The 11518-nt window shown below is 32.1% G+C and overlaps 1 protein-coding gene across 1 annotated transcript; it reads right to left on the reverse strand.

The window, feature by feature from the left end:
• Window positions 1–1270: 1270 nt before the first annotated feature.
• Lap1 (leucine rich repeat containing protein 7 lap1) lies at window positions 1271–11312 on the reverse strand. Its single transcript, XM_076121599.1, has one exon. It carries the CDS (start codon window positions 11076–11078, stop codon window positions 8268–8270), a length of 2811 nt encoding a protein of 936 aa, XP_075977714.1. The 5' UTR covers window positions 11079–11312; the 3' UTR covers window positions 1271–8267.
• Between the last annotated feature and the right edge of the window lie 206 nt (window positions 11313–11518).

The following is an 11518-nucleotide window of genomic DNA, read 5'->3' on the forward strand; positions in this document are numbered from 1 at the left end:
TTTTTTTATTCATTCCAAATGAAATTACACAAAATCGTAAATAAATATTTTGCCATTATGTCCCTTAAATATGTAACAAATTCCTAAACACCAATACTTTATTAAGTTTTCATCGGTAGGTATAGAGACTTAATACTAGGTACCTAGATTCTCCACTAATAAACTATGTAATAATTTCAGAATCCTTATTTAGTGAATAACTTATATACCAATTATAAAATAAGTAAGTACCCTAAGTATACAATAATCATTGATATAGTTGCTCGTTTTGCAGGGGACTCGAACCCACGATATCGGTGGTAGTGGTCGTCAAACTAAAGGGTATTTCGCCGTTCGGATTTCGTCAATAGTGAGTTAGGTTTCTCTAGTATGGTGATAGTTTAAGCACTTATGTATGTGAATAATATTCCTATACTGCGATACTTATTGTTATTATACGACTAGGGTTACGACGGCAGTATAATGATGCCGAGATAATAGTGATCGCTCCACAGAACCCCGACTCAAATGCACTTGAGAATAACAAGGCTAGGAGGACAGTCTGTATAAAGTTATGTAACCTTAGAGTTTTATGCAATCAGAACAGTACCTACCTACCTCCTATAAATAACCACTAGTGGTATACTCGTACTGATTGATTGCGGTGAATCTGCAACTCAATTACAGATTCCTACAAATAAAATGTTATTGTTAACTTTGCTTTATCTAGGTTTAGTGAGATAGCAATAAAACAGTTCGTTATCGAATGGAGTGAGAACATGATATCAGAAATGGGTCAACCGCAGATCGTTAACGAGCAAACTAACAACTAGTTAGTGATTTTAACGTGGCAGAGCATCTGCCTCGTAACTATTTACATTGGAAAACTTTTTAGCTTGTTACGGTTTAAAAATGCAATTTTTGCGTAGTTACTTTATTCTTTTGAGGTCCTTACCGCACTCATCTAGACCTCTCGTTTCTCAGCTACTTAAATCATATATGAAAACTTGTCAAGAACTTTGTTTGATCCCATTTTACCTTTCATGGTCAGGCACAGCCTCTAGCTACGACCTCCCACTCCACCTATTTATAAATCTAACTGTGATCTCTGCTCTAGCTAGGTACCGGCCAACAGGTGACCGGATGATATTTTTATGCTCGATTATAAGGTTATAGAACTTTTATACTGGTTACCGAGTACATATTAATTAGATTTAAAATACTAAAGTTATCTACAAACAAGTCTGATAAGTATTTTTTTGTTTTTGGCCTATATAATAAGTATATAAAGTCTAGACTTTATGTCAATCAATCCTACTACCTCTAAGTTAAAATAAAATAAAAAACAGAATTTATTTGAAATTTTATTTCCACTGACAACACATGTATTTAAAAAATATATAAAAGTACCTGCACACGACATATCTATTAAATAATTACGAACGCTAGATCTATTTCAAAGCTTCCAAAATAATTATACCTACTTATCGTTTTAGACAGTAGGTAGGTACCTGTCTACACGGTAATTATATTTCACAAAGTAAAATTTATTTCTTACTTAGATATAAGTAGTATTTAAGTACCTTTTCGGTGAATTATTATTTTGTGCTAAAATTTCGCTTGAAAATAGGAAGAATACTTAAAATCTCTAGTCGGCCTATTTTATCACAAAGTACTGAAAGCACATAATATACCAATGTGAGTAAATAAGAAGTAATCAGTCTGAGAGTATAACGTACACATTCGCAAAATAAGGGCTCTACTTAATTAGCATGTTTTGTAAGAAATCAAAATGAGAGAACATGTCTGACCTTTCGCCCACATAAAAAGGAAAATTAATTTTCGGTAGCTTTTTTTTCTGTTGGTCTTAATTTATTTTTTACTTTAGTTTTTGGATTGAGTTAGGTATCTTTATCTGTGTTATTATTCGAAAATATAATTCATTAAGTAAGTAGTTTAAGCAAAATCGGATTTCAAAAATATATTTATATGATGTGTACTTGTATTGGAAACTAAAGACGCAAACAGTAACAAAAGTAGATGTGTTGATTGTTTTTAATGCTCGATTACTGTAGCGCTTCTGGTGAAAACAGAAGTTGATACTAAAATTATAGTAGGTACCTGTAATACTAAAGCCACATCCGCGAGAACTAGCGGGAAATGGAGTGCATCAAATGAAAATTCGCTGATTTTCAGTTCAGACAGCCAGGTAAGCACAACAAAACTATTTGGACGTGTTATTTTGTTATACCTAATCAAATCATAATTACAAATCAAAATGTAGCGTTTTTATAAGGTAAAGGAAATATTAAACACGTAGCGCCAATTAGGTAAACTCAATGGCTGTGTACGTGGCGGCTTAATTGGTTATTATAATTTCATGTTAAATAATCTTAATCAAAATGCTTATTATGAGTAAGTACAGTTAAAATTGATATGTTTTAGGCGCAGTCTTCTTAAAATACAATAATCGAGGAGTTATTATTTTGTTGTATAGAAAACAACTTCCGCGTTAGAACTAGTACCTTGCCTCGCTAGTCCTTTTCCTAAAATACAAACAAACAATGGGCGCGAAGACGCTTACAAAAAAAGTACTTGATGATGTACATATCACAGGAATCGAACCCACGAAACTTGCGCGCAGTGGTAACGGCGTAGTCACCTGAACCACTGCGGCACTAACGTTTGAACCGTCTCATACATCACTGATCACAAAGCTTTTCACTTGTTTAGGAAAATATGTAGGTGAGTAGTTTTTTAACCAACTTTAAAGGAGAGGTCCTTTGTGCGATATACACTTATTAGTTTATAATATACTTACTACGTCAACGCGGGTGGTTCCGCGAGAAAAACCTAGCAATTATTTATTTTTCTTACGCCATGTTTAGGCACTGACTTATGTCCGGTTTTTTTTCTTAACAAATCGGATCATCTGGTTTGTCGGCGCGGACTTAATAAAATCCATCAAATGTAAGAAAATATTAAAATCCAACTAAAAGAATATTTGCATCCATGTTCTTTCTAAATTTTTATGAAATTAGGAACAAATAGATATGCGGTAGAAAGCCCAACATCGTGGGCGGATTCTAATTTTAACACGGTACCCGGGTAACCTTTGAGCTTACGGGTCAAGCATGTAAATGTTTGTGTTAAAAACGAAATCTTGGATCTACTGTATATTTTCAATAGTCCTGCAACATGCATCGAGACAGGTGGACAACTCTTTAATGCAACCTGTATTAGAATATATTAATGAACATATTATCATCAAACTACGACGCGACAGACCAGTGATATGATGAATCAATGGCAGATTCGTGATCCCAACACGGAACTCGCTTACGTAACTTTAACACAAGGTATTCATTTAATTGCACAATATGTTAACCACAAAACTGACAATATTTATCTCAATATTCCATGCAATCAGTGATCTTTAAATAACAGGTACTAAAAATGCTTGGTCGAATTTAGAAAATAAAACATAATTGTTTTTATATTCTTACATTGTATATTCAGTTTAAAATGTATTTTTAATGGAAGAATATTTTTAAATATTTACAAAACGTTAACTGCCAAAACTTTTAATTGTGGGTACCTTTTAATTGTAATAACATTAGATAAAATCAGTCACAAAATTGCATAACTGTGACCATAGTCATTTATTATCTTAGTATTTTGTAATATGGCATATAATGCAGTATATATGTTTAAAATGTAAACAAGTTAAAATTTTGACGATTTTAATGGTCCCAATGTTAAACATATTTGGAGGAATACCACAAAAATAGTTCCAAGTAATACAAACTACTTAACTAGATAGTGACTAGACTTTTAAAGTTAGTAAAGTTATTTATTTTGTATAATTACATATTGAAGTATATAATATTGTAGATATAAAAATAATACGAATAGCCTTCCCATAAAGGAACTTACACAATGTAGTTAGTGTGCGGACCAAATATACTTAGAAAAAAATAGCAAAGCATTCGAATACAATTACATAATATTCATATACAAAACCTATCGGTAGGTAATTAAAATCGTTCATCTTTTATAATTAATACTCCGTTTATCTTCCACTGTACAATACCCTTCGTGATAGTTCTCAGTCAGTAATATATAGTATCAAAACTAACAAACAGTGCTTTAAAAATAGTATGCTATGCTATAGTAAGATCGATGTTTATACAATAGTTGAATCGACGTCGACCGACATGCAGAAGTGTATGTGAGACATCCATTACAAAAGTGTTCATATCGGTCGTCTTCGATCAAACTAATGTGGAAACACCTCACAGCAGTATAGGCTTTTCGGGAAGGCAAAAATGAATAAAGTACCGGAAATCTTTGTCTGACAATACAATATTAGATGTCGTTAATAACAAATTTTAGGGAGAAATTTTAATTTTACGTGACAGTTAAATTGGACACATGCAATAAAACATTATAGGGTGCAAAATAAAATATGCTTACATATTAAAAATATATTTATTCAGTTACTATACTTGTGTCATAGGTAAGTATCATGGTAAATGGATTTAAATTAATTTTTTTGTAAAATAGAAATCAATACGTTTATTATTGTTTAATAAAGTATTTATATTTTTACGAACTGGCAGTATACTCAGTATAAATTTTATAATAAATAATTTTCAAATAAATTATTTCCTGAAATTGGCTCGGTTTATCGAAAATAGGTAGGTATAAAACATGTCAATTATTGATCATGCAATTCTTGTCATAAACGTGCCTCGCACTTTTATATCATTTACATACGTAGATACACGTAGTTTGGAATTCTCCCCAGTCTAATGAAATTCTATAACATTATTTGTAACATAGTTCAACCGATATATTACACAAGTGTACTAAATGTTTATAATAAATGTGCAATGTACCTATATCTACATACAATACATACATGAGGAACACTGATATTTCTATACAAATTATCTACATACCATATTCTTTTAACGATTGCATTCTCAACGTATAAGCGCAATGACAAAACTTATTTGCTAAACTAACAACTTAGACGCATCTATTTCCATCAGTAGTATCTATATCAAACATGCTTAAACTCTACTAATTGTCCTGTTTGTAATACAGTAAGTAATATGTTAGAGGTATATTCAACACTTTCTACAAATGTAACATTAATGAATGAATGAATGCCACTGATACAGAGATTTGTAATCTATTTCTAAATAACTACATACACCTACAGATAATACTTTAGTGATCTAGTATTAGAGAGCTAGTTCTAAAAGAAATCTAATTCCATTTTATAAAAATATTATTCACAGGTACTGAATAGTAGTAATCTAACTAATTGTATTACGATAAATAATTACAAAAATATTTAAAAAGAATCACAAAATAAAATAAAGAATGTATCATGAACGAATCTATAAAAATATATCGATAAAAAATCCTGAATCTGTACAAATAATATACTTGCACGTAAGACCTAGTTGTCATGGATGTTGAAGAGTGAGTCACTACTACCTAGAGGCCGACTTTATATGAACGTGTCAAATATATTCATTAAAAATTCAAATAACTAAAAAAACATTTTCCCCACAACAAAAAAGATACATATTTTTGTACGATATACAAGAAATAAAAGTTTATTATATAAATTATAATTATTTCAACACGTTCATGGTAAATAATGGCACAATTCAATACAAAACCTGTCTATTTCCTTAAAGAGATTTTCGCATGTATAAAAGTATTTCGTGAATTGATATACAATATTGTACTTATGTGAAAATCTCTCTATTTACCTAGGCACATAAAATATTCTAACTAACTCACTACAGGTTAAATTATTACACAATTATATCAATTAATAAACTAAAAAAGTAATGTGACTAAATAGACCGTGGGAGTATTCGAGTAATGTGGATTGAAACGCGAGGTCTATGCAGGCCTGAAAAAATTTTATGCCTAAGTACAAAATTGAAATAAAGGGTCTTTATAATAAAATTTACCAATGGACGGAGGAGGGATCTCGATTTTTCGGGAGATAAATTAATTTATTGGACGTCTAGTAATAAATAACCCTATAAATAATAAACCGTGGGCTATTTTAAAATATTCATAACAAAATAATATTTGCAACCCGTTTTTGTTATATATCAATGGAAATGAAATCGTAGACTACTAAATTCTGAATTATAAAATAAATGCAGCAGAAAATGTTAATCAAGCGACAATTTTTACTAAAAGAAAACCTAGCCTACATGTCTGAAAAAGTGAGAAATATGATTATGTAAGCATTACCGTGATTTGAGCAATCATACTAAGTACACTGGTAACCGTGCGCAATAAATTGAAAATCGTTGAAAATCTTTTTTCACGAAAATCCGGATTGTTTAAAAATTATTTCTCGAGAATCGATTGTCTCAAAACAGATCTAGTTAACGAAAGTTATCGCTATTATAACGCTAACTAGGTACTTGTTTGGTTAAATTAAACATTAGAAAATTATACAAACAAAATGCCTATTTTTTTTATTATTTCAGATGGCGAGATAATATTAATACCTTATTTGATACCGATGAAAATGCGATACTAATGACATTATATATGCACGCATTTCCATATCAAATAGCGTTCCCATATAGAGAAAGGTAGCTTATCACATTCAATTAAACAGTTTTCTTTAATAATGTCGTTAGTTCTTTTAAAATATTATATCAAAGTTGACAGATATGTAATTAACTCCTTCAATTTTTAAACGTTTAATTTTGAGTTTGACAATCGGAATGGAATAAATTGAATCATTATCGTTGCTATGGAGTATATTAGATCGTAAAATAAAACGCAGTGAACGCGAACTATAGGGCCAAGCATCCATACTCTAAAAATTATAACGCCAAAACGAACGCGTAATTTTCTTTTACAAAATATTTCAGTCTTAATGACTTATTCACTCAGCGCAAAGAGACGTATGATTAAAAATAAATTTGCAAACTAAAGAAAATAAATGAGCTGCCTAATACACTGACTAATGTCTATAAGAAGTAACGTTAACAGGATGGAAATTTGAACATCACTTGGAGATAAAATTATTCTGAACAATGATGAAGTAAATTCAGTTCAACCACATAAAATCAAATAAATAAGTAATGCATTAAATAGAATAAATAATGTAAAATTAAATACGTTTAATCCATTATTAATTACCATTAACATTTGTTAAGTAGATATCTGTTGTTATTGCCAAAGGAATACTAGGTGGCCTAATATTAGCCACCTATAATTAATTTGCCAATATTTCCCAACATTTTAATCAAATAGGTGGTACTTAAATTTTTAATACAAATTATTTTCTTTTGGATGGAACTTCGATTCCAAGTGGCATTCAAAATTCAAACTTTCCGCCTACTGTAAATTATTTTTATTTGTTGACTAAAGATCACCGGTTTTTATTCAAATTATTTTCTTACTTCACATATAAGTAATTATAAAATCGATCTCGTTTTTTATATAATTTTAGTATAATTATGAAAAAACATGAAACACTTTTCGAACCTATGTGCCAATTATATTAAAATACGAAATACACATACCGTTAGTGACACCTACTTACAATAAAATAACAATATATAGACACATTATCACTTAATTACAAAAATATATATCGTAGACATTCATTACAACATTGTGTCAAGTTTTATTATTTATTTAGGTGTGTATAAGAACATTTAACTTTAGTATATCCAGAAACTAGGCCCTGTTACAGTTTAGGGCATAGCACCTAACCACTTAAGAAAGTGACAGTTCTCTGGATTATCTTATATAAGAACAGAATAAAATATTTCCAATCAGGCTTTATAAAAATTTCGAATTAGTATTTTAAATTGTCATAATTTATAACAATAGATATATTGGAACAACATAGTTGTTACAAATCGTACTTAATCAGTACCTACCGCTTTTTAAATGCGTGTTATATTACATTAAAACCATAACTAGTTAAAAGACACAATTATTTTCAATTTTCTTGAATAAATTCAACTTTTTAAAAATAGTAATATTCCTTTGAATGATATTCCAACAACAATATGATCCATCCCTTAGCACCTTAACATTAGAGTCTACTACAACATTATTTTACACAATCATATCACATTTAAATTGCACATGCAGACAACAGAAAACCAATGTTATAAAACAGGAATAAAAACACCATCCTTAATTACACATAGCCACTAATAACGTTCACATGAGTGCATTCTCAGGAAAACACGAGGTTTTCCATGAGAATGACAACACTATCCACCTGTTCCATTGAAATACTGTGCATGTTTTGTGTACGGAGCTGCAATATGATAAGGTGGAGGCTGACCTCGACCGTACACTGGCTCTGAAATGCTAGGACTGTGGCGGTGGTTAACCACACTAGGAGGATTAGATGAAGCTGGTATGGCATCATATAGATCATACATATTTTGAGTAGTTGGTGAATGCACATGACTGTAACTTCCATCATCTGAAATTAGTGGTGTATTAGCCATCCTGTATGGATTGGTGGTGTTTGTATGCCCTGTCGGTGAATATAGCTCCGGTGACTGCGTAGACACATAAGTAGGGCTTGAAGCTGTCATCCCATAAATATTGGCATTTGGAGATTGAGTTTGATGAATGGGTGGGGCATATTCATGGCTCTCCACTACTGATCCAGGATAAACATTATTGTATGAGCTTAAATTTGGCATTGTTGTAGAACTAACCACTTGACTAACAGTGTGTAATCTAGGACTTGGCAAGTCACGGTTCCCATGTAAGTGGTAATTATAAACATCATAATTCCGTTGACCATAAATTTTGTCTTTGGCACGTGCACAATTTTCGGTGTCATATATATTTTCATGATAGTTGTTTTCAGATACAGAATGGCATATGTGATCTTTTCTAGAGTATATGGCATCAAAAGGAGGAACATTTTCCATTGTAGTTCTATTATTATAAGTATTATCACTGAAATGTGGTGATAAAATTGTTTCATTATTTGGTTGCTTTTCTTGTGAACTTAGGCTTAATCTTTGTAATCTATTATGTGAATCATCTATACCAATTCTATAATTCATGTCATTAGGTATTGTATAGTTTGTTCTTTCCATATGGCCACCATAAATATTTTGGGGTAACGGGACACTAGCTCTGTCTATGTCTTGTCTAGAACTGTATATTTTATCATTTTGCTTGCTACTATATTGCCTCTGTGGCAAAATATAATCACCAGTGTCAGCTTTAAAATCACCAGTTGCAGCTCCATTATTTTCAGGATACAGAGCATGGTCAACACTCTTATAAGTCTTATCATGCTCATATGAAAGATCTAAGGGCTTGTCATATGCATTTTCAGCAGGAAGATTATCATAAACAGATGTTTTCAGTACTTCTTTATTTGTTGCTAAATTGCCTTTTCCAGTACTCTCCACTTCAATTTTGTTATCAGAGGCAAATCTTTGTTGTAAAGTTGGTGTTATTTTAGCAGCTTTAATATGGACAGCATTTTGCATAGGAGGTGAAACATCTTGTGTGCCATCTTTGTGAATATTCCTGGCATGTTTTGCTAGAGCCCTTAATTCTTTAGGATAAGGTGTTGGTGCTCTTCTCAGCTGACCAGGCTTTTCTGTTACCTTAGGCACAGCTTTCATATCAACAAAACTAATATGGCGGGCAGAAGATTGAGCTTCCACATTGTCTGGTTTCTCATTGTCCAATTTCATTTCAACAGGGGTTAAAGGCACTTGGGGGAAGAGGAAACAAGTAAGGACTTGTTCATATGTGTGAGGATCAACTTCAGAATGCATAGGCACTAAAGGTTTGCTTTGGTTTTCAGATAGCCAGAGGGCTACTAAATTATCACAATTTAACAAGGTTTGAGGAAGACAACTTAATGAGTTCCTTACAAAGTTTAATACTCGTAAAGAAGTTAAATGGCCTACTTCTGGAGGGACTTTAGTTAGCTTGTTTGCTCTCACCGACAATACAGACAGCTTTGTGCAACTCCCTATCTCGGGAGGTATTGATGTAAGCATGTTGTCATCAACATTGAGGTACTGCAACTTCCTCAACAGTCCCACAGAAGAAGGTATTTTGTCTAGATAGTTACACATGAGCATTAGTTCTTCCAGGTTTGCCAGTTGTCCTATACTCTCTGGTATAGAATATAATCTATTATTATCTAATTTTAATGTAGTCAGGTTACTTAGCTGACCAATACTATCTGGTAGATGGGTCAAGTTATTTAGTGATAGTGTCAGATCTACTAAGCAAGTGCAAAACCCAATCTCAGGTGCAAGTTCTTCTATCATATTATTACTTGCTTCTAGATGAATCAAATTTTGTAATGGTTTTATAACTGATGTGATACTCGTCAGACTATTGCTGTCAATCCACAATTCTCGGAGCTTTACAAATCTTCCAATTACTTCAGGAAACTGTTGGAAATCATTCTGTCCTATATCTAATCTCTGTAATTCTGTAGAACGAGAGAGTGATTTAGGTAAAATCATCAGGTAGTTGTCCCTTAGCTCAAGGATTCTCAAATTAGCAAGTCTGCCAAAATTTCCTGGAAGATACTCCAGATAGGTGTCATTTAGATACAATTCTTGCAAAGCAGTGAGATTTGTTATAGCGTCTGGAAGCTTTTCCAAGGGATTGACACTGAGATCCAAGAATGCTAAATATTTAAGTGCTTTCATAGTTTCCGGTATAGAGGTAAGAGTGTTTCTACTTATATTCAGATGCTGAAGATTCACTAACGAAGATACGGCTGCAGGTAATGTTGACACTTCATTATCACTGAGATCCAAATATTTTAAACCATGGCACATGAACAGTTGTCGCGGGAGTTCTGTCACACGATTGCTCTGACAGAGCAGAGTCTCGAGCGTTCTTTCGTACACAAACACTTCGGTTGGGAAGTCGACCAGAGACTGATGCGAGTAGTCCAACTCCACCACATCCTCGACACCTGGCCTCACGCAACACAAAAAATCGAACGGCATTGTATTGAAGGAACTCACTCCTAACTTTACACAGCAAATTACACAATTTTTTACACAAAAACTCATCCAACATAGTCACTCAAACTCACTAGCATCGTTCATAGAACATAAAAATTTGTACTGTTTCTATTTATTCAGTCATATTGGTAAAAAACGCGTAAGTAGTACAAAATTACTTATTAATGAATCATTCAAACAAAATAATGATAACCTTCCCCACCCGACCAATCCCAATAATATTCTCATTTTCTCAAGATCCGTCACTACTGTCGTTCATTGAAGATCGACTTGCGTTGAGAATTTGCCAAGCAAGATTAATCATTGCCAAGAATAATTTTGGTGATTATAACGATTCGATTATAATCGACTACTTTTGATATTACAATGATGAATTGTATTGAATGGGTACTTATTATAGTTTATTCGTTTATAATCTTTTCTTATGTTATGTAAATACTTATTTTTAAAACATCTAAATGTGCCATTTTTTTTTAATCTTGCCCTCG

Source organism: Anticarsia gemmatalis, chromosome 13 (genome assembly GCF_050436995.1).
Source record: "Anticarsia gemmatalis isolate Benzon Research Colony breed Stoneville strain chromosome 13, ilAntGemm2 primary, whole genome shotgun sequence".
Lineage (NCBI taxonomy): Eukaryota > Metazoa > Arthropoda > Insecta > Lepidoptera > Erebidae > Anticarsia > Anticarsia gemmatalis.

What these genes read in the sequence shown, in the direction of transcription:
- Lap1 (XM_076121599.1), bottom strand. Translation starts at nt 11,078, where the DNA reads ATGAGTTTTTGTGTAAAAAATTGTGTAATTTGCTGTGTAAAGTTAGGA.